Source organism: Maniola jurtina, chromosome Z (assembly GCF_905333055.1).
Source record: "Maniola jurtina chromosome Z, ilManJurt1.1, whole genome shotgun sequence".
In the NCBI taxonomy this organism is placed as follows: domain Eukaryota; kingdom Metazoa; phylum Arthropoda; class Insecta; order Lepidoptera; family Nymphalidae; genus Maniola; species Maniola jurtina.
In genome coordinates, this window is record NC_060058.1 from 12,610,624 (window position 1) to 12,635,111 (window position 24,488).

The 24,488-nt window shown below is 33.9% G+C and overlaps 2 protein-coding genes and 1 long non-coding RNA gene across 5 annotated transcripts; 2 read left to right on the plus strand and 1 right to left on the minus strand.

Annotated features, from left to right (window-relative positions):
• Nucleotides 1-1,380: 1,380 nt before the first annotated feature.
• LOC123880570 (palmitoyltransferase ZDHHC3) lies at nt 1,381-10,765 on the minus strand. 3 transcript variants are annotated; one of them, XM_045928762.1, is made up of 6 exons: nt 10,676-10,765; nt 8,046-8,190; nt 6,690-6,881; nt 6,088-6,309; nt 4,486-4,698; nt 1,381-3,899 (listed from the first exon to the last, which is right to left on the minus strand). In XM_045928762.1, exons 2-6 carry the CDS (start codon nt 8,178-8,180, stop codon nt 3,735-3,737), a joined length of 927 nt encoding a protein of 308 aa, XP_045784718.1. In that variant the 5' UTR covers nt 8,181-8,190; nt 10,676-10,765; the 3' UTR covers nt 1,381-3,734. The 3 variants fall into 3 exon arrangements, with proteins under 3 accessions (XP_045784718.1, XP_045784717.1, XP_045784716.1); XM_045928761.1 differs by having other exon boundaries at nt 8,046-8,204; nt 10,467-10,747; XM_045928760.1 differs by having other exon boundaries at nt 10,467-10,736.
• Nucleotides 10,766-13,006: 2,241 nt separating this feature from the next.
• LOC123880589 lies at nt 13,007-16,235 on the plus strand. Its single transcript, XR_006799286.1, has 3 exons — nt 13,007-13,263; nt 13,795-13,900; nt 16,147-16,235. It is a non-coding gene; the product is annotated as an uncharacterized LOC123880589 (long non-coding RNA).
• A 460-nt stretch (nt 16,236-16,695) lies between these two features.
• On the plus strand, nt 16,696-21,186 carry LOC123880518. The gene is made up of 3 exons (XM_045928665.1): nt 16,696-18,790; nt 19,674-19,790; nt 20,298-21,186. Exons 1-3 carry the CDS (start codon nt 16,696-16,698, stop codon nt 21,059-21,061), a joined length of 2,976 nt encoding a protein of 991 aa, XP_045784621.1. The 3' UTR covers nt 21,062-21,186.
• Nucleotides 21,187-24,488: the final 3,302 nt, after the last annotated feature.

The following is a 24,488-nucleotide window of genomic DNA, read 5'->3' on the forward strand; positions in this document are numbered from 1 at the left end:
TACGACACTGTAACAATGACAAGTATAATGACGCATCACGCAATCATTACAGTAGAAGATATATTTTACGGCGAAGTTAAAAAAAGTATGTATATTTTTCAAAAATCTGGTCTTGGAAACATTAAACAGTGTCGAAAAGGCCGAAATTACTACCGATTTGTATCTAGGAATTAAACTTATATTCTGTTCTGTTACATCTAATTTTAAAATTATTTACACGTAGTTCCTAACTTTTATTGTTTATTTGTTAATTCATACTAAGTTTATAATTAATAAGAACGTCGAATTTTTTTATTTTAAGTATTATAATTTAATTTATATTGCAATAAAATGCTGCCGTGAACTAGTAATACACGTAAAGGCCGCTTCTTGTACCCGACTACTTTGTTACACTATCCCTTAAGTTACTGTTGTTCGATGCTATTCGGACGAAATAAAACTAAACTTTTAGATTTAGTGCATCTCTTTCGTTTCATTTCAGTAAGAAAAAGACAGAATGTCTTAAGTCATTCTGACTTGAAGCGTAAAATATTGCTATATAACATGTTGAGCAAAATGATATATACTTGGCTTAAGTCCTTTGAATCTCGATGTATGTGAGAAAAACTATACAACTGTATATATACTTTTTATAGTTGTTATGTAGTCAGGCGTCGACTAAATTGACGGTACTAAATATTCAATCCATCTTAATCTACTGAAAAGAAGGTGATATTTTAGTTTAATTTTTGTCCGTCCGAACGGTGCTAATACAGAATAATTATACTTATTTATTATGCATTAAACGCTACTGATAGTCCATGAGATACAAACGATGTTATTTTAATGGAATAAAATTATATTTATTGTATGCATTGAGGAAAATCAATGAAAACTTAAAGGTCACAATAGCGAAAACCGGACAATAAAGTTACATCGATAAAAAAATATTTATTCATTATATTTATTTGTAATTAATTATCAGCAAAACTTAAGAACGTTTCTGTCTACGATAAAGCGTTGTTCGGAACGTCGGGTTTCATAGTAGAAAAATAAATATTTATCCATATTGCAAGAGGAACGAAAAAAACAATTATAATAATTAATTATTACAAGGAAAATGAGATCGCATCACATATAAACTAATTTAAACTAATTTACTCCTTCTTTAAACTACCCGCGCTATTTAAATTACCTGAACCTACGACAGAAAAAAGACACCTCTAGTCTGAATAAACATTGTAAATAAATCCAGCTCATACAGCTAAATAATATTTCCGCATACCTAAATTAGCGGGCTTAGTAAAAAAATAACTACTATAATAATATTGTATGGCCGGTACAATAAATCGAATCGTCAATACACCACTAAATATGTGGTCTAATTTAGTTCATTTTTTCTTTTTCTTTTATATGGTTATTTTGAGAAAGAAAACAAAGGATATTTCATGTTGTATATATAAATATAAATTGAGCCTTAGGGATGTGATATTGCACATTTGAAACATATTATGCCGATACCATGTATACTGCGTGATGGTCCTTATTCGTTATATTATTATGGTTGTACACAATCTATAAAAATTCTATTCGCCAGTAGGTATTCTTTGCACCATTCCAAGCGGGCATGATTTGTACAACAATTAGCTAGTTTAAGCTTTATAATATATGTAATATTTAAATTTAAAAAATATGTACAGCAAAAGAACTATGGGCGCATTTAAATGAAGTTTGGCAAACCTGCCAGAATTCAAAAACCTATCTTCAAATTTTTGTTTGTACTTTATTTCATACTAGAAGTGTCTGTACGTCTTTTTTTGTGCTACCGTTTCACTGCCTATTCGTTTTACTGATTTTGATGAGGGTTTTTGTCCTGGAAAATCAGTTTCCACAGGTTTTTTGTAAACCCCAAAGTTAATAATAATTTTTCGAAAAATTTGCTGTCATTTTATGTCTGAAAAGTTTAACTTGAAGTTAAGTTTAATTTACACTTGTCAATAAACTTTATCATTTGAAATTTTCTATATTACTATATAAGCTCATGATATAGACAAAGATACATAAATATGTATCTTTGTCTATATTTTCACTATCTATACTATTTATCATGCTTTGTTCTGATAGTGAAAACAGAAGGTGACTATTTCACTTAGTAAATTTTATTAATCAAAGCGAAAAAGGCGATGGCACTACATTTTGTCCTATCAGTTAAGTGACTGTGTACATTTTGTCCTATCAGTTAAATGATGGTGTACATATTGTGTCCTATCAGTTAAGTGATGGTGTACACTTTGTCCTCTCAGTTAAGTGACTGTGTACATTTTGTCCTATCAGTTAAATGATGGTGTTCATTGTGTCCTATCAGTGAAGTGATGGTGTACACTTTGTCCTATCAGTTAAGCGACTGTGTACATTTTGTCCTATCAGTTAAATGATGGTGTACATTGTGTCCTATCAGTTAAGTGATGTTGTACACTTTGTCCTATCAGTTAAGTGACTGTGTACATTTTGTCCTATCGTTTAAGTGATGGTGTACATTTTGTCTTATCAGTTAAGTGATGGTGTACATCTTGTCCTATCAGTTAAGTGACTGTGTACATTGTGTCCTATCAGTTAAATGATGGTGTACATTGTGCTATCAGTTAAGTGATGGTGTGCACTTTGTCCTATCAGTTAAGTGACTGTGTACATTTTGTCCTATCAGTTAAATGATGGTGTACATTGTGTCCTATCAGTTAAGTGATGGTGTACACTTTGTCCTATCAGTTAAGTGACTGTGTACATTTTGTCCTATCAGTTAAATGATGGTGTACATTGTGTCCTATCAGTTAAGTGATGGTGTACACTTTGTCCTATCAGTTAAGTGGCTGTGTACATTTTGTCCTATCAGTTAAGTGACTGTGTACATTTTGTCCTATCGTTTAAGTGATGGTGTACATTTTGTCTTATCAGTTAAGTGATGGTGTACATCTTGTCCTATCAGTTAAGTGACTGTGTACATTGTGTCCTATCAGTTAAATGATGGTGTACATTGTGTCCTATCAGTTAAGTGATGGTGTACACTTTGTCCTATCAGTTAAGTGACTGTGTACACTTTGTCTTCTTAGTTAAGTGATTGTGTACAACGCAATAGAATTAGCATCATTTAAGTCACACGTATCGTAATGTATAAATTGACAAATTTTGAAGATAAATCAATGTGGTGGCAGGCTCAGCCGAAAAATAATTAATCATTAATTGCAATAGCGCATAAGGACCGAATACGCTTTGTTTTATAAATTGAGGCGGACAAAAAATAATTAAATTTTAAAAAACTCCTCGATGGTCGATAGTACTATGAAGTGGAAATCGTTCTGCCGCGAGAAAACAACCATTAAATTTCACGCGTATTTTTCTTAGTTTACTTAAAATGTAAATAAATCACTATGCGCGGCACTTAGGACATTCATATTGCGAGCTAACAATGTGACCTTGATAGAAGTGCATAACGTCGCTTAAGTTTTAATACCTATTTAAGTCGTAGAGGTTTTTGGCGGTTTTGAGCCCATTTGCTAGAGAACCTTAAGAGGGTGTAAGAACTTAAGCGACATTAAACCACCTCAGAATAAAACAGAATTGAATAAATTTTTATTCAAATAAACTTTCAGATATTCTTTCCAATCAGCAACAATAATTTAGTTCCATACGATTTGTTTACTTTTTAAATAAGCTAAGGAAAAATAGATTTCATACAGATAAATAAAAAACTAGTGAGCTTACACGCTGTACAGATAACTTTCAAGTTTTGTTTTCGGGTGGCGGGTCGGCTGGGTAAAAGGGGAGAACCACAGGATGGAGAACCGGCCAAATACTGACTGTATGCTCTTCCATCGAGACTTGCGGATCCACCTCGCCTGCTCTTTCTTGAGTTGCTCAATCCCCTGAAAAAGTAAAGGTAAAGTAATATAATAAAGCCGAGGCGCTCGCCTAGTTTTCTTACACTAAACAAGGATATTTAATAAACTAACTTAGTAACTAAGTACTTTTCTGTTGAAATACCTACAAATGATTTGTAGGTATTTCAACATATGATTTTCTGATGTCTAATAATATAAATTTGTTATAACTTTGTATTTAAATATATTATTTACTATGATGATAAATAGATTCAAATTTTTCTCAATGGAATGGTAAGGATCAGTCAACGGTCAGCGATTATACATAATCTCCTCGGTAGGAATGGCACTCTGAACCAGTGGTCAATTATTTTGATGATTCAAAAGCACAAGTTAAAGTTGACTTGAAAAAAACAAACCGCAGTAAGATAATATTCGCCAGAGGGCAGTACTAAACCATCTGATGACACGCTCAGTTCACTGTGTTCCAGCATCACACCAGTGGAAATCGCAAACAGTAGGACCTCAGCGACCAGAAACAGCAGTACGACAATACTCACCAGTGGGCAGTACTTAACCATCTGATGTTACACTCATTCATAAAAGCAAGTAGGTAGCAAGAGACACTCACGGTTTCGTCATTCCATATAGCGTGCAACTGGGTTCCCAGCATCACAAGAGTGAAAACCGCGAACAGCAGGGCCTCAGCGATCAGAAATAGAAGTAACACAACAGTCGCTGGCGGGGAATAAGCGCTGCAATCGCGCCATTCGTGGCGAATGCATGTCACGAACTGGTACAATGCCAGTGTCAATGAGTGGATTGATATGGCTGATATGTAGAACTGTAAGGAAATAACATACTACTGTTATTTAAATACTCCAATGGTTTTAAAAATAAAACAGAATGTTGTTTGTTAATTGAGCCATCGCAAAATAAATACTATATATAGATAGGTATTAATAGAACAAGTGTAAATTAAAAATTTTCAACACCCCCGACAAGTGAAGGTTACAGTAACTAGAAAAGTGCTTTAGAAAAAAGCAGAAACTTTCGAACGGCTGAACCGATTTTCTTGGACTATTCCGCGCCTACGATCTAAAGTATCTGAGTTTTCCAAAACATCATTTTCAAATAAATAATTACGTATATCTAGGCAACGTCCATCTTGACAGCTTGACATTTGTCAATTGACACTTGAATATTATGAACCTAAGGGTTATCTAACCTTCTTTTCTACAAGAAAACTAGAAAAGAGCTGATAACTTTTAAACGGCTGAAAACGAAGAGTTTCTGTCCTTTTCACAAATTTTAAGTGTGACAAGCACAGTGACGTTTCTAGCATTCCAACATACAAAAAACTAGCAGTTTAACTAGCAGCATGATAATCTTCAAAATTATTTTGAATTAAAGTAATCTACTGAAATTTGCACCTTGATAAAAAAAACGATTATAATACCAGAATTACGAAACAAAGAGTAATGTGTTATACTTTGTTTGAATTGGCAATAAATCAGCAAGTTTTTCTGATACAGGGTCACTTTTCTGTAGTACATTTTTTTTCACAGTGCGCTTTTAAAGTGACATTTAATTTTTGGTAACGCTTAAAAGTTTTGGAAAAAAATTAATTACTCTTGTAATTTGGTACCCAGAGCCTCAATAGAAGGTTTGTAGTGCTGATACATTATCTAGCAATGACACAACATCGTTTGTATTATTGTTTTTTATCATATTTTTTTAATTAGTCCAAATTGTAAAAGAATTTGGTATTTTGTTAAAAAAAACAAAAATATTCATAACTTTTAGGGCAACTTAAATATGGCCATGATGTAGAAAACTTTTTTGTTGAAAATGACCTGCTCTATCTCCCTATTGCGTTTGATCCACGACTTTTTAGACACCCTGTATATACAAGTTCCAAAATAAAAGTACCAGACCAGCTGGGTCCCGGGCTCATAGGAACGTTTTCCTATTATTACAATCAAGCTTATATTAGCCGCCCGCGTCCAAATGTCTACAATGTGTCGTACTTAACAAAGGGTTTTAACTCTGCTAAATGTTGTGAGTATAAAATTCAGTTAGGGCCTAAATGAAGATAGTTCTAGGTCTCGAAACTTAAGTCTATTATTTAGGTAGAAAAAGAAACAAGTAGATGAATAGCTTTTCTTGCAGAGCTTCATAATCTGTATCTTATTAGTAAAAAAAATATTTAAGGAACAACGTACAAACTCACCGTAAACAGAACAAAATATTTTTGATTGTTCTCGCCGACACAGTTATTAACCCACGGGCAATGGTGGTCCATCTTTCTAATGCATCGCTGGCACACCGAGCAATGGTGTGCTCTTTCGGGCTTGATGCTGCAGCATTTTGTGCATTTGAAAATGACTTGCCCCTCTCGGAAGCTCATGTTCCTTATCATCTCTTTGGTGGCATTGCCTTTTGGCACTGCACCCTGAAAATTTAAATCACAATATATATCTATATATATATAAGAAAAAGGTGACTGACTGACTGATCTATCAATGCCCAGCTCAAACCAATGGACAGATCGGGCTTTTAGCATGCAGATAGCTATTACAATCTAGGAATTCTCTAAAAAAGGATTTTTAAAAATTTAAACCCTATGTGGGTAAAATAGGGGTTTGAAATTTGTGTAGTCGTCCCGGACACGTAGCGAGGGATCTTTAGAACTATGAAATTCTCCAATAGGTTTGTTTCATTTTAATAGTATCAGGTTTGATTGTGGTCAAACATATTATGTATAGCCTATAATGAATTTTTAAAAAATTTGAAGTGGGATGTTACTTTATGGTATAGTTTAGGAGAACTTACGGGATCAGTAAACATGGTACGCAGATGCGACGCAAAAGCGAGAAAAGCTAGGCTCTGGAAGATGATTATGTTGATATAACTGTATATCGGATATGTTGATACGCCGGGTACCAGCATAACGGTCATCACGACAAACTCTGCATATAGTATCAGGAACCATGTTAGGAGTGCGCAAATTATGCCACATATGTCCTGGAAATAAAATAAAAAACATTATGTGCTTGCTAAACCTAATACCCTATTACCTAATAACCTATACCGAATTTCGTCAAAATCGATAAAATAATGTAAAAATCAAAAGACAGACAGGGACAAACTTTTGAATATATAATATCAATATTCAGTATGGATATAAATATAGATTTTATCATTTCAGCGATGTTTTGTCCTTCCAACCTTGAGCTGCAAAGCCTTACCTATCCTCTAAATTAAGTTTATTAATGCACCTACCTATTTGCAACTATACTGGTTTTCATAGTTTCACTATACTATACATATAAGTTTACGCAGTGCCCAGTAAAACAGACTGTGGTTTGTGTGGCACTGTATGTAGCAAAAATAATGTCACGTATTTTTTACTAGATGGTGCCTGCGACTTCGTTCGCATGGATTTAGGTTTTTTTAAATCTGGGAACTCTTGGATTCATCCATCCATCAGCCTGTATGCGTCCACTGCTGGACATAGGCCTTTCCAAGAGCGCGCCACCAAACACGGTCCTCCGCCTTCCTCATCCACCCGCTCCCCGCCACCTTCTTCAGGTCATCGGTCCAGCGGGCAGGAGGTCGTCCCACACTGCGCTTACCGGTACGCGGTCTCCACTCCAGAACACGTCTGCCCCATCGGCCGTCGGTTCTGCGACAGACATGACCTGCCCATTGCCACTTCAGCTTGCTAATTCTTTGAGCTATGTCGGTCGCTTTTGTTCTTCTGCGAATTTCCTCGTTCCGGATTTTATCCCTGAGTGTGATACCCAACATAGCTCGCTCCATAGCGCGCTGAGCGACCTTTAGTTTGTGGACGAGGCCAACTGTCAGTGTCCACGTTTCTGCTCCATACGTCATCACAGGTAGGACGCACTGATTGCTCTACTCTCGGATTGTTAACTCTTGGATTGTTCAGGATAAAAAGTTGCCTACGTCAATTTCCGGGAAACAAGTTACCCTCCGTACTTACCAATTTGATTTTATATAAATCGGTTAAAGGCATGAACCTTTAAGTATCCCGTGGAAACTCTTTGAAAAGTCGGTTAAACAGTTGGGCCATGAAAAGCTTGAAAAGCTAGCAGACAGACATACACACTTACGCATTTATAATAATATCGTATAATGTCGTAGTATATTATAATAAAATCGTACTTTTATGCACCATGCCTTGCCACCACAACAACGGTTTTGCATATCAAAGTCCGCCCAGGTGGTGAGAATCAGGCACTCCTCTTCCTGGCCTTCCATTTCTTCTTCATCTGAGCTGTCATATGTTTCTGCTATCATTTAGTTTAATCTGCAAAAAAAATCCTATAAATTGTTATTTTCTTTCTACTCTAAAAAGTTTTCTAGATGGTCAGGCGGCATGAACTGTGCAACCAAGTACTTTGCCATTCATTTATTTTATATTCCTACTGTCATATTGTGATTGTTCTGTATAGTTGTCTTATCTGTGTAATAATTCAAGTAATTTTTATTATACTAGAGGAATGTACAGCGCCTAGACAAGTCAACAAGACTTAAAGGTGTTAAGAATCAATATAAATATATATGAGTTATATTGATAAAATAAATAATAATAAAAAAAAACTATATAGGTATGTATGTTTGTAGGTATACGTTGGACGTATTTCATGATTCTGGGTCAACGGGATGTACCCTAGGTCTTCTTGATAGACATGACGGACAGACAAACAGACCGATGGACATAAAGACAGACAGACAAACAGACCGGTGGACAGATAAACAGACAACAAAGTGGTTCCTTTCTTCCTTATGAGGTATGGAACCCTCAAAATTTTTGTAAGTGTATCTGTTGCATAATATGCATAATAAGTGAAAATCCTTTTATTTATATTCATTTCACGCTCATTTGAACTAATAATATTTTAAATGCAAGAATATATCTGTCTGTCTGATACGTTTTTACGATCCATTCATATCAAATTTTGATTTTTGATTTCTGTTTGACGCTAGCATCAAAGCATATTGTGGGCGGTGCGCGGTGTGCAGTGACGTAATATTTAAGCATATTTTTGTAGACGAAATTATATGGGCAAAGCTAATCCATATACATGCCCATATAATTTCGTCATATACATCGATGGTTATAATAAAAAAAAGGTACTGGTTTTAAAAGGTAACAAAGCTCATTTATAATGAAAAAACCGGTGACAAATTTTAAAAATTATTCTAATTAAATTTAATATTAAAATTAGGTCACTCCTCTGATTCTTTAAGAATACAATTATTAGTATCCAAAACATTTATTCATAATTAATCCGGTAGACACCCGCACAACCTAAATGCCATAGGGACTGAAGTCAAGAAATGTGGATTTTGGTCACATCGTTGCTATCCCTTTTATAATACTCCCCACAGTTAAGGATAGCACTAGATTTAGATGTCAATAATTTAGGTAAGTTTAGAGTTTGTGTATAACATAATTAGGCACAATGTGGAACCATATCATTGTAAACAATTGTTAAACTAACCAAAATTGACAGGTCCAAACATGTTATAGTTTCCAGCAAAGAAAATAGTAAAAATGGCAATGCTATATTTAGACCACTCAATTTGCAATTTTGAAACAGTCAATTTAGGTTAGTGTTTGTGCAACAGACTTGGTAATAAGGCTAACTCTGTTATACAAAATCTCTGAACCAAACAAATTAACAGATCTAAATCTAATGTCTAATCCCTTCATCACAGAGAGCTTTATAAATGGCTGAGTAGGTAGTCTATGAATAGTCTAATTACTTTGTCATCTAAAGATAATTTAGATACTGTAATGGTAGCAAAACATCACAGAAAGTGTAACAATGTTTGCACAGAATGATGAAATCTGCAAATGTCTCGCAAAGCTAACAATTAAAGTAGAACTGAACTAGAATTTGAAGAAACACAAATCTAGATCACATTTAGAAACACAATGCATTGGCACACAATTTGATTAGTATAAATACCAGAACAACACTGGAAAAGCCTATAGCAGATAGGATAAGTTCAGTAGATAGATTATAATTCGCTCACTTATTAGCATGTAGTAAGTATAAGTAAAACATTAACGAATATTATGAATGAATAATTTACTAACAAGCTATCATCATCAACTTAAAAATTAAAATGGTATTAGGCTGACCATATCTCTAGGTGCGAAAATAGAAGTCAGATGGAAACTGTAACATAATGGACAGGACCACAACGCACAAAGCATGGAGGCAAATCTTAAGAAACTATTTTCTGAAGACATCATAGTGTCTGGAAAAGAATGGATGTATACTACCTAAGACAGGATGTATGTAATTGCATTACTTAAGTAATATAAAATTGCTTTGCTGAATATAAGACAGATCTTAACAGATAACTTGCTTATAGTCTTCTCAATTGAGAAGCATAGTAGCCCTGTGACAATTAAAATTAGGGTTAGAAAAACTAAAACCATGCAAATAACTGTTAGTAGGTATTTTATTGTGCTTCGCCAAGCCTAGCTGTGAAAGCCGCATAAGAATAAACACCAGAAGGAATCAAATATCAACAACAAAAGATGTACATAGCAGGTACAGTACTTACCGAAATAATTTCTATAAAAAATGATATTCGAAACTCAGAGGGTCAAGGTGTATACATAAAACCTTTTGCAAGGTTCATATTTCATCGTACTTAATTCAAATGTTACAAGTTTCAGGATTATTTTGTTTTAGTTCCTCCTCAGTTTTCTTTTATGAGAAAACCATTCAAAATCAATAAAATGAAACGAAATCACGAATTTGATCACGAACCTTTCGACCACCTTTCCCACCTTTCGACCACTGTTTAAGTGTTTAAAGAGTATGTAATCACTACGTTATAAGCAGTGTTGCCACCTTGCAAAAAACTTTTTCACTAGTTTTGGTCTCAAATTTCACCAGATTTAGCGATATTTTTAACTGAAAAAATCCCCAGAATTCACTAAATCATTTAAAATTAAATCACAAGGTAATTCAAAAATAATATTTTAATTGTGAATAACTACAATGAATAAAATTAAACATGACAAAACTAAAAATCAACTTCAAATACTTCTGTTGGTAATTGTTCTTCATCTTGATCGATTATTCATTGCAGATGTAGATATTGACTTGAGGGATTTCGATAAGTACTTATTGTCTCCTACTTTCGCGAACGAAAACTAGCAAATAACTAAATAAAAGCAATAGTATGCAGCACTCACTCATACAAACTTTACATACGTGTTAGGTTTGGTTTATTATTGGGAAATCCCTAAGCATAACCAAACAAAGACGTCTAAAGCTACGTTCCGAAACAGGTATTTTTTACTCGCCAAAGTGTACCCTGGATCAAAAGCACAACATTCGTTAAATATCACTAAAAGTCATCATATAATTTTTCAGTGATTTCTTTTTCAGATTATCACTGTCTAACTCCTAAAATTCACTAAATCTAGTGACAAAATCACTAAAGTGGCAACACTGGTTATAAGAGGCAGCACTTCCGTACTTAAAAACGAAAATTATGAAAATGTATGAATATGTGGAGTGCTTCAATACCAACATTATATCAGTCACACTGACAGAAAGACAGTGCTGCCAACATAACCAAACAAGCAGCTCTGAGGGTTCTTGTTCTTCCTAACTTTTTTTTTTGTTAATTGAATAGCTTTAAAATAAAAGAATAGAAACACAGAAAATTGTTTATAACTATATATTTATAATTATTATAAGACTTCATTCAGCAACTAACGATAATAGGTATTTATCACCTGAGGTATAAACACAAATTTCAAATAAATATCATTTAGAATAATAAAATTAATGTAGATACTAGTTACATCAATTCAAATGAAATTATTGAATTTAACTAGTAAAAGCTCCAAATACCATAAACTGGCCTATCTGATCTTTAAGCACGCTACATTGTTGCTACGTTGTTACACCAGGATTCAGGGGAAAAAATCTCTAGTCTCTGCCAGCCAGTAAAAATCGTACTCATATTTATACTGATCACATCAAAACTGTATTATTAATAACTCTAGTACTCTCCAGTGAACTACAATCTTGAGAGTTATACAGGTCTTACCTAGGTTTGGAGGCACAATTGAAGAAATAAATCTAACTATCACTGATCTCCAGATAACAACAGCTGTATGAGCATAAAGTAAAATATGTTTAACATAATATTGTAGTGGTACAAGACATACTTGTACTCAACCACCTTGTTTTGTATAATAACAATATATTTTATTGTTGGACTAATTATTTAGTGTATACAGTACATGTATACAGTATGCTAAATTAAATTATATCATATTAACTTTACAGTTGTAAACAGTGAATAGGAGTTACAGGGATAGAAGATTATATTATGCTGATACAGAGACTGGAGATTTTTTCCCCTGAATCCTGGTGTAACAACATGTAGCGTGCTTAAAGATCAGATATGCCAATTTGTGGTATTTGGAGCTTTTACTAGTTAAATTCAATAATTTCATTTGAATTGATCTAGTATCTAGTTACATTAATTTTATTATTCTAAATGATATTTATTTGAAATTTGTGTTTATACCTCAAGTGATAAATACCTATTGTCTTTAGTTACTGAATGAAGTTTTATAATAATTATAAATAGTTATAAACAATTTTCTGTGTTTCTATTCTTTTATTTTAAACCTATTCAATTTCAAAAAAAAAGTTAGGAAGAACAAGAATCCTAGCAGAGCTGCTTGTTTGGTTATATTGGCAGCACTGTATTTCTGTCAGTATGACTGATATAATGTTGGTATTGAAGCACTCCACATATTTCATACAATTTCATAATTTTCGTTTTTGTACGGAAGTGCTGCCTCTTATAACGTAGTGATTAGGTACATACTCTTTGACCAAAGAGTATGTAATCACTACTCTATAATATTTATTTATATTTATATTATTTATGGTATTTTGGTAATACAAGGGTAATACCTAAGTAATTTATTTGTCGGTTCGAAAATCAGAAAGTCCGTCAATTCTTATACTACTTTTTCGATACTTGGAATTTTATATCGATTTATTGAAAAATGAAATATAGCTCAAAAATATCGATATATCGAGTGGAAATCTGTGGATTATCTACGCTGACAACACTGGAATGTTCGTTGTAAAAAATTCAAGTTTTATCACTTCAAAATTCTAGTTCTTTCCTTGGAGACCTTGGAGACGCTTTGTGTCACAGAAATTCATGAATTTTGTAAAAATAGAATAGTGTTATTAGCGCAGTGCAAATAATAGCGCAGTACATTTGAAATAATATTAACAAACAGACATTCGTCGTCAAAATGTCTGACCCGTCTGATGATGACTTAGTGCCAAATAATTTTCAACTTGGAACTACTGTAAGTTAATGTATAACGCAATAACTCTATTCACAAAAAGTGTGCTAGTTAGTGCATTCCATTATAAAGTTATGCTCAAGAGCTTTTCGGTCTTATACCCTCTTAATTTTTTTACCTCCATACTGCAAGATTGAATTCTTCTTCTCCCTTTCGTCAAAATTGGCCATAAAAAACTAGCAGATAAACAGACAGATATTAAGTAGTATGGATTATGGATATGGATTTTTATTAGAGAAAAGAGTAAAAAATTGGTTAAAAAAAATTGATTTAGTATGTCGAAAGATTACTTAATCAATTAATTAATACTAAGTATAAATGCGAAAGTGTGTCTGTGTGTTCCCATAGGAGTTATAAAAGCCTAAATCTGTGGATGAAGTAAATTTTCAAAATCAGTTCAGAATTCCAGAGATTACTTCCTACAAACAACTTACAAACTTAACCGCTTTGTAATATTAGTGTAGATTAAATAACAATTATACTCATTACCCAAACATACGTATTTAAGTAAGTATTTTATTTTCTTTTTTGCAGGGTTTCACTACACAATTATTGAAGCCATATCCTCAAAGTGCTATGAGTTTCTGAGGATCTGTAAATAATGCAAAATGTAGATCAGCCATGTCAGTTCCAAGTATTTGTAAGTAAAAAGCAATAATTTATTTAACTAACCCCTTGCTCAAACTGTGTTTAATGCGTCTACAGTAAAAATAGGAAATAAAACACGTGTTCATAGTTTATCGTGGAAAACACTGAAAACACGTGTTCAGGTGAAAGACTGGCTTTCTAGCCCCTAGAGCACTTTGACTGTCGCAGGGAATCCTAGTTTGGGGGCCAGGAACTTAGCTAGGCACTGTTGTTAGGGTTCCTTACCGCAAAAGGAAAAATGGAACCCTTATAGGATAACTTTGTTGTCGGTCTGTCTGTCCGTCTGTCCATCCATCTGTCCGTCCATCATGTCTTTCAAGAAAACCTATAGGGTACTTCCCGTTGACCTAGAATCATGAAATTTGGCAGATAGGTAGGTCTTATAGCACAAGTAAAAGAATAGGTCCGAAAACTGTGAATTTGTGGTTACATCATTTAAAAAAAGTTAAATTGTGTTTTAATTTTCAAAGTAAGATAACTATACTAAGTGGGGTATCATATGAAATATCATATCACCTGTATATTCTAAAACAGTTTTTTTTTGCACAACAGTTCTTGATTTATCATGGACAATGTTGGAAGAATTACCCAAGTAAGGAACCCTCGGTGTGCAAGTCTTTTTTTTCATTTTGTATAACTACCTATCTTTATGAAACAGTTCATTGTTTATTCTTAATATTTTATGTAAGTATTTATACATATGTTTGGATGTTGTTATGCAAAAAGATTCAACCCACATTGAGGTAGATATGGAACATAAAGTTCAGGTTTTAAAGTTGAATATCAAAAATAACTGTGTAGATTGTAAATTGGTCCTTCTCATGTTTGATGCATGTTTGAACCTTTAGACCCATGTAATTTCTGTTGAATTAAGTGTTTCTAAAATGTGTCTACACAAGTGTAAATTAAAAATTTATAACACCCCTGACAAGTGAGGGTTACAGTAACTAGAAAAGAGCTGATAACTTTCAAACGGCTGAACCGATTTTCTTGGACTATTTCGCGCCTACGATCCAAAGTATCTTGAGTTTTCCAAAACATCATTTTCAAATAAATAATTATGTATCTAGGCAACGTCCATCTTACCAGCTTGACATTTGTCAATTGACATAACATTATGAACCTAAAACGGTTATCTAACCTTCTTTTCTACAAGAAAACTAGAAAAGAGCTGATAACTCTTAAACGACTGAACCAAGTTTTTTAGATTATAGCTAAGAACACTCTCGATCAAGCCACCTTTCAAATAAAAAAAAAGTAAATTAAAATCGGTTCATTCGTTTAGGCGCTACGATGCCACAGACAGATACACAGATACACAGATATACAGATACACAGACACACAGATACACAGATACACACGTCAAACTTATAACAAACAAAAAGAGGGGCTTTGGGTCGGGGGTTAAAAATTACATTGAGTTGATTGCTTGATATTCAATTTCATACTAGATTTGAATGGAGCGATTAAATTTTGATTTATGTTTTATCTTATTTTTTAACCCCCGACCCAAAAAGAGGGGTGTTTAAATTTGACGTGTGTATCTGTCTGTGGCATCGTAGCTTCTAAACTAATGAACCGATTTTATTTTAATTTTTTTTGTTTGAAAGGTGTCTTGTCTTGATCGAGAGTGTTCTTAGCTATAATCCAAGAAAATAAATAAAAATAAAAAAGCCTTTTATTTATCCTTAATAAATTATTAAACAAACAATTGGTTGACAAAAAATAATTAAAATTTACAGTTATATAAATTAATGTACTTGTGCATGTATTAGTTAATATTTATTATTTAATATGAAAATATAATAATAATTAGAAATGTCATTGTTTTATTTTTATTTTAGGACCTCTCGAGTAAAGGCCTCCTCCAGAATTTTCCAGGTCTTCCTGTTTAGAGCCTTTTTTCTCCAGTTTATACCTCCTGTTTCTTTAATTTCATTTTCCCAACTTTCTACAAGTCTACCTCTCTTTCGTTTCCCAACTGGGCCACGCCATTCCGTTACAGTCTTTGTCCATCTTTTATCTGTAAGTCGAATAACATGACCAGCCCATTTCTACTTTAACTTCATGGCATGTTTGAAAGTTATCAGCTCTTTTCTAGATACTGTATCCTTCACTTGTCGGGGGTAAATTTTTAATTTACACTTATCATATAAGTAGTTAATTGTAAGTAAGTATATTATTTTTGAAGGTTTTCTTTAAAAATGAAACTAACCAGTAAAATGTAATTTTTTCAGGCTCCAACACAACTGTGAGTGCTGTAGATATAGCATTAGCTTTAAAAAATTATAAATTTAATAAAAATGATGCACGAATGATAAATGAAGCCTTCAAGACATTTAAAAAAAGTCATCTACGGAAAACAATTGCTAAGAGGAGAAATTTAAAAATTTTAAAATACCGTAGAAGAAATTTAGATGGTGAGTCAGAAGATAACTAGATACGCAGTTTATACACGAAACAGTCCAAAAGCTGTTGCAAGACTGCCAAGAATGGATTTGAATAAATTTATAACACAAGTGAGGGAAAATAACAATTATATAGACTGTACAGAAAACTTTAGACAGAAATCTTTTAGGAATTTACTAACTACCCATAGCAGAAATGTTAATCATAGTTTTATGCCTCATCATAAACAGCAAAATGTTACATACGACAATAGATACCCTGAAGTACCAGAAACATGCAAAGATCAATGCAGTGAATCGCAAAGTGCATCAGTTGTGACCCTAAAAGACCGTCTAGCAAAAGATGCCTCGCTACTTCTACCAATTCAAATGTTTAACATGTCTAATGTGAACCCAACTTATGAAACATCTTACAAAGTTAAATCAAAAATGGCTCCACAGAAAGAATCTGCAAGTAACAACAGAATTGAAGAATCAGATATTGGAAGTGAAGAAATCTTACCACCGAGTACAAGTAGAGGCAATCTAACAAATTCTAATACATTACAGGAGAAAAGAGCTCTTGAAACAGAGAATCCTGAAAGTATCACAAAAAAATTAACTGCATCATCTGTGAAGCAAAATAAAAGTGCATCTACAGAAAGAATGAAACTGATCACAATAAATACTAAAAAAGACTTTAATTTTAAGAAACGTCTTTTACCTGTACGAAAAGGCACTCTTATGAGGGACAATGAACCAGAAATATTGATTGCAAAATCACCTCAGCCTCTGGTTGGCAATGTTGAACCATTGTCTAATTTATTGAAAGAAATTCCTCAAATAGTTATTGCAGAAGATAAATCAAACACCAATAATACAAAACAACCGCCACCAACCAATGATAACACTGTGGCTGATACAATGTACAACTCTACTAATGTGTCTATAAAACCTAGTTTCAGAAAACGAAAACTATTTACACAAACACTGGACATAGTTGAAAATAATGTTAGTGATGATAGCTCAGGTGTAAATAGTCCCCAAACAAAGACATTGCGGACGTGCAGAGAGAAAAATAAAGTCAGAAAGTTTACATCACAGTCTTGCTTGAGCCGTGATGTCACTGAAAACAATTTCATGGACATGTTACGTAGATTCTTGCCCCCTGATCAGAAGAAAAATCAAACTCTGAGTAATACAAATCATAGTTTTATGCCTCATCATAAACAGCAAAATGTTACATACGACAATAGATACCCTGAAGTACCAGAAACATGCAAAGATCAATGCAGTGAATCGCAAAGTGCATCAGTTGTGACCCTAAAAGACCGTCTAGCAAAAGATGCCTCGCTACTTCTACCAATTCAAATGTTTAACATGTCTAATGTGAATCCAACTTATGAAACATCTTACAAAGTTAAATCAAAAATGGCTCCACAGAAAGAATCTGCAAGTAACAACAGAATTGAAGAATCAGATATTGGAAGTGAAGAAATCTTACCACCGAGTACAAGTAGAGGCAATCTAACAAATTCTAATACATTACAGGAGAAAAGAGCTCTTGAAACAGAGAATCCTGAAAGTATCACAAAAAAATTAACTGCATCATCTGTGAAGCAAAATAAAAGTGCATCTACAGAAAGAATGAAACTGATCACAATAAATACTAAAAAAGACTTTAATTTTAAGAAACGTCTTTTACCTGTACGAAAAGGCACTCTTATGAGGGACAATGAACCAGAAATATTGATTGCAAAATCACCTCAGCCTCTGGTTGGCAATGCTGAACCATTGTCTAATCTATTGAAAGAAATTCCTCAAATAGTTATTACAGAAGATAAATCAGACACCAATAATACAAAACAACCACCACCAACTAATGATAACACTGTGGCTGATACAATGTACAACTCTACTAATGTGTCTATAAAACCTAGTTTCAGAAAACGAAAACTATTTACACAAACACTGGACATAGTTGAAAATAATGTTAGTGATGATAGCTCAGGTGTAAATAGTCCCCAAACAAAGACATTGCGGACGTGCAGAGAGAAAAATAAAGTCAGAAAGTTTACATCACAGTCTTGCTTGAGCCGTGATGTCACTGAAAACAATTTCATGGACATGTTACGTAGATTCTTGCCCCCTGATCAGAAGAAAAATCAAACTCTGAGTAATACAAATGTAACAAATAAAAAGGAAGCCAGTAAATGTAGCCAGATGAAAGACAAAAAGTGTGATGTCAATTTAGCTATAGCTCTGACTGATATGCATGATGGAAGTGAGACTTTCACTGATGAGGAAATATTTAATGCCCTAGAAAAAGACAAAACAAAACAACATAATAAGGACACTAACAAAGGGCCGGATCTAGCTGATGTTCCAAAGCAAAACCAAAAAGCTCCTGCCTCAATATGCAAAGCAACATTACAGAAAACAAAAGAAACACCTAATGTGATAGGAGACTACACTGAACTAAATGAAAAACAATGTAAGTTCAATGTACATGAACAGTTTTTATAAAAGTTAGCCTTTTTACAAATTTGAGATAACTAGTATATAGTAATACAAATTCTTCATCCCAGCATTTGCCCTGGTTTACACCAAGCGCTTGCCTGCTAAGTCACTTCCACTTTGCACAATCTGCATCATCCTCCCTTGTTTCCGTGTTTTTTCCTCTGGCCCGTTGGGCATGTTCAAGCATCTTTAGACCCACTTAGTTTTGAAGAGACGGCGCAGTATGTGACCAAATCTGCGTAGACGAGACTTGAACTTCGTCTGCAATATCTTTCATGCCAAGGCACCGCGCATCCACCTAAACATTTTTATTTCGCTGGGGTGGAAACAATAATGGGTCTTATGATGCTCATGTAAACCAGTCCTTTTGGTGTATGAGAACTTTTGGGTCACAGGTTTCTACCATTAACTCCTTCCACTTGGCCAAAGCTGTGGCAAATAACAATCTGTTTAAAAAAAATATAACTAGATAATGCCCTCGGAATGTCTATGTGGATGTAAAAAGTAGCCTAAAGTATGTCCGTTCCTGGGATTTAAGTTAACTCTGTACCATATTTTATCAAAATCGGTTAAACGGATGAACCGTGAAAAGCTAGCAGACAGACAGAGCGATACACTATCGCATTTATAATATTGAGTATGGATACCATATAACATACAAAATATTTACGATATGACTGTTGTCAAACGGATGGTCATTGTGGTGGACATTCAGGTTCATGCAGCACAGATCCAAATTATTTTCGGTGTCCTTTTGAGGGGTTCGTTATGTACAAGGAAGATATTGCCAAACTACAGACCATTTGCTGTGTTCAGTAATAACAAAGTAACACAAATACAAAATATTATTTTTACAGATCCAAAGAAGAGAACAGTGAAAAGTTTAGTAAAATCTTTTTGGGAATCTGAATTTGAAAGTGACAAGGAGGACGTAGTAACTCAAACTTCACAAAATAAATTGGAGGAAGACCTAAGTATGATCCTATTATTTCAAGCAATAAATAAAATAAATTTGCTTCAATTGAAAATGTTATGAATTGTGTGTGCAAAACAAGTAGTCCAATCTGAACAAAAGCTATATTGCACAAAAACAGATCTGGCTGATGTCTTTTGTGATCTTGTTATTTTTTTAGGGTTCCTTACCTCAAAAGGAAAAACGGAACCCTTATAGGAACGGAACTCACTTTTTTGTCTGTCTGTCCATCTGCTGTGTCTGTTAAGAAAACCCAAAGTGTACTTCCCGTTGACCTAGAATCATGAAATTGGACAGGTAGGTAGGTCTTACAACACAAGTATGGGAAAAAATCCGAAAACCGTGAATTTGTGGTTACATCACAAAAAAAAAATATTAAAATGTGTTTATGAACAAATAATTAGTGTTTTCAATTTTCAAAGTAAGAAAACTATATTAGGTGGGGTATCATATATCCCTGATTTTTATTTTTTATGTTACCGATATATTAATATGCTTTTCTTTTCAGTTCCTAGCGGCTCACAGTTTTTAATGAATGGTACAAATAAAATTGATGCTAAAAAGAAACCTACGGACACTACATTACCTGTTCGAAATCCGTCCAAGCTAGGAAAAACCCAACGCATACAATCTGATGACACTCAAAAGTTAAAAAGAAAGATGCTTGAAAATAATCAGCACGAAAATAAAGAGAATATTCATGGAAATAAGTTGAATAAAAGGACCTGTTCACCCTCGAAAAGTAACAAAGCAAATATTCAAACAGAAAAGACAACAAACAATAAAAGTGACACTAATAAAGTGTCAAACAAAGCAAATAACCATAAAAATCAGCAAAAGCCTAAACCAAGAACAGCTTCCAGTAAAAGGAATAATACACCATCCCAGGGACAAGCCAGTTTAAAGAAGTCATCCTCCACAAATGACTTCAAATTACCAGAAGTTGAATCTCATTCTCAATCTAGTCGAGAATCTCGAGCACGTATGAGGCGTAAGCAGAAAAGAGAAGCTAGTTTAAGTAACTCCTCTACCGACAACACCACGTCACCAATAGATCAATCTCACAAGAATAATACATCTAGAGCAAGTAAGAGACTTAAGCAGAAAAGAATAGCTAAATTAAACAACTCATTTACGAATCACATTATGTCATCAGAAAATGAATCTGATAAGTGTACTGTGTCTAATACATGTATAGAAAGTATGAGGTCTAAGCGGAAAAGAAAAGCTAAGCTAAATGGTAATCCAATGAAGAGTAAAAAAATAGATTAAAGTGGGCGTTCAAATTCAAACTATTAATAAACTAGCGACCCGCCCCGGCTTCGCACGGGTGGACATTTATTCACTACCACGAAAAAATCAAATTGAATCATTACTTTAGTTTCATACATTTTTAATTCTAGTCAAATGAAATACCTTCAACCATATATTCATAATAGTGTTAGAAATTATTAAAAATTTAAATAATACTCTTAAACTCTTACACAGAAAATAGTATAATAACAATAATCTATACTTAATTTTATAAATGCGAAAGTGTGTCTGTCTGTCAGTCTGTCTGTCTGTCTGCTACGTTTTCACGGCCCAACTGCTGAACCGATTTTAATGACAGACTTGGGATACATCCCGGGAAAGGACATAGGCTACTTTTTATCCCGGAAAATCATACCATTCCTATGGGATTTAAAAAAATTGAAATCCACGCGGGCGAAGCCGCGGGCATCCTCTAGTCATGAAATATTTTATCTTATTATTATTTTAACAAAGACATTGCATGTATGATACTTTTCTTTAGGGTGTCATTAATTTTTCAAATTAGACCTAAGCAAAAGAGTTCATAGAAAATAATATTTTTATAATAATAATTATGGAATAGTTAGTTAACAGTTATTAAGAATTATAATTTTAACTAAGAAATAACATTTGTTTTTTTTCTAATCCTGTTAGAATCAAATTGGTATGTTATGTATGTCAAGAATAAATTATTTCTCAATGATTATTAAATACAGGGGTTTCCAAAATATGTACGTAAAATCCACGCCTTTTGTTAGTTTTAAATATAATAACCTTATTTTAACCGACTTCAAAAAAAGGAGGAGGTTCTCAATTCGTCGGAATCTTTTTTTTTTTTAATGTACCTATGTTCGCTGATTACTCAAAGACTCCTCCCTGAACCGATTTGGAAAATATTGCAGGTGGTCCCATATAAATTTGGTGAAGATCTGATGAATATCTTCGGAGATGGAGAACAGAACTCCTCAATGGATAAGAGCAAATTGCTCGCGATCAGTGTAATAGCTTAGTAAACAGTAGAGTTTTAACTGGGCATAGGATATTATAGTACAGTGGGGCTACTAAAATTTGTGAAATAAGAAAATTTCAAAAGAAAAATAAAACCGACTTCAAAAACCACAAGCACTAAAAAGTAATACTAAGTCACATTTGGATTTCTAATTTTGTTTTATTATGCTCGCTCGACTTCATACCTAGGTACATTACACGTGTAACTAAACAAAAATTATTTATTACTTTTTAGTGCTTGTGGTTTTTGAAGTCGGTTTTATTTTTCTTTTGAAAATTTCAAATTATTGTGACGTCACGTCACATTCCAGTAGGTATTTCATAGAACACTGTTCACTCTAGAACGTAGTGACTAGTGATTACATACTCTTTGGTTCACTCCACAGACTAATACACACAGTGCGACAAGGATCTTTTGGCGCGTGGCCAAAATCGGAACTAAGCCGTTGTCCTTTTGTACGTGGTGTTGCTAAGTAAAAAATCTGAAATTCACTATTTGTTTTTAACATTAGAGCAATTCCATAACATCACGATATAGTTATCAAGTTATAATATTTGAGCAGGTTAACATTGTTGCAAGTCCATGGCCTATCAATAGTTTCACGATTCTTTTTCGATGTGGAATTAAGGACGGCTTTCCCAATTTCTCTTTCCGTTAAAACTAGATGAAACCTCGATTTTCAACATTAACATTTTCATCACCCGTGTCAATCACTAGGTAGGTATCTAATCTTGTGTCAAATAACGAAATTGAAAACGAATAAATTGGCACTAAGCAAAAAGCAAACGCTAAGTCACAGTGATTGAATCAGTGTTTTCACTATAAACCATTTCACCCTATTTCAGGGCGGAACGACAAATATGAGATATGGCACATAGCGTTTGTATGTTGACATTTTAGAGTAATTTGAGGTAAAATCAAACTTAAACATTATTTTTATACGGGGACTGTATACCCTCTCCCGATCTCTTTATTAGAATGTAGTAACTATGTTTCTTATTTTGTAGATTTATCAAAGGGAAAAAGCTCCAAAGGGCTAGAAAAGGGACCGATGATGACTTTAAGACTAACTCTACAGAGTACTTTTTACATGCTAACTCCTACAAAAAACTAGGATAAAACCATGGTAAAACTAACATCGTGAGTGGAAACACTGTCTGGGTGGCTCGGAGGCCGGGGCAGTTTTCCCAACTTAAACTAGCGGCACGCTATGATGGCCGGTTTGACGTTTGTCCGCTCATGAAGTTCCGTATTAATTGATAACGACTTTGAAGGAAATAATTGTATTACTTTATTGACGATAGTGATGTGCAGAGATTCATAAATTTTATCGAATGTAGTTTTAGGTTTAGGACTCAAAATTTATTTATTAAATTGATTTCTTAAATGTATACAAGTGTAGAAAAATCAGTTTGCACCATTTAAGGGGTGAATGTACTTGTGAATATGAACAATTTTCACTATGTGGACAAACCTCTGAAATCGCAAAAAAATATCAATAAATTTTTAAAAATGGAATCTAATACGATCGTCACATAGGATCGCTGGCTAGCACAACTACTACCTCCGGCAAACTCGCGTCAATGCTCAATGCAAAACAAAGCAGTTTCGAATTGACGTTGCTTCGAAAAGTATAAACTGTCAGTGCAATGCGATTGTGATATAGTTTTGACCTGGCTTTGGATTTCAAATATTGATACTGCATTACTGTTGACCCTTGCTCGTTAATTTGGACTCTGTTCAAGCCCTTTGTTGTGGATTTCGTCGATATGACCGAACGTACGCAGAGAACTGTTCTAAATAGTCAGACACGTGAGTTCGTAATACGCCTTCGTAACTATTTCGATCGTGAAGCTCAAAATGGAGGGCCAATTTTACCTATAACGTCAGTGGTTGAACGCGTAGCTGATGCGCTTAATATTGGACAACGAACTGTTAGACGGATAACTAAAAAAAATATGGCGAGACTGGCACAGAAGAAAATAAACTTCACACACCAAAAAAGAGAAAACGAGCAAAACCAGTCGTAGGCATCGATAGCTTTGATGCCGATGCTATCCGAAGACATGTTTACGGCTACTATTTACAGAAGGAGTATCCAACAAGAAAAAAGTTGGTGCATTCACTGAAGGAAGCTGGATTATTCTTCGGTGGGGAAAGTTCTTTAACGAAGATTTTGAAGACCATTGGATTTCGATACAAAAAATGTAACAAACGCAAAATATTGATGGAAAGATTTGATATAGCGATGGCAAGGTATACTTTTTTACGGCAAGTGAAAGAAATCAAAAATTGGCAAAATGTTGTGTTCTTGGATGAAACATGGCTTAATGCTAACCATACTGTAGGCCGTTCTTGGAACGATGACACAGCAGCATCTACTTCCAAAGTTCCTGT

Bases quoted from the DNA above. Each gene is read 5' to 3' on its own strand.
- LOC123880570 (XM_045928762.1), bottom strand. From the start codon at position 8,180: ATGATAGCAGAAACATATGACAGCTCAGATGAAGAAGAAATGGAAGGC. The intron at 6,882-8,045 runs GTACGATTTTAT...TTTTATTTCCAG, and splicing joins GCAAGGCATGGTGCATAAAA to GACATATGTGGCATAATTTG. The intron at 3,900-4,485 runs GTGAGTGTCTCT...TTACTTTTTCAG, and splicing joins CTATATGGAATGACGAAACC to GGGATTGAGCAACTCAAGAA.
- LOC123880518 (XM_045928665.1), top strand. From the start codon at position 16,696: ATGTCTAATGTGAACCCAACTTATGAAACATCTTACAAAGTTAAATCA. The intron at 18,791-19,673 runs GTAAGTTCAATG...TTATTTTTACAG, and splicing joins TGAACTAAATGAAAAACAAT to ATCCAAAGAAGAGAACAGTG. The intron at 19,791-20,297 runs GTATGATCCTAT...TTTTCTTTTCAG, and splicing joins TAAATTGGAGGAAGACCTAA to TTCCTAGCGGCTCACAGTTT.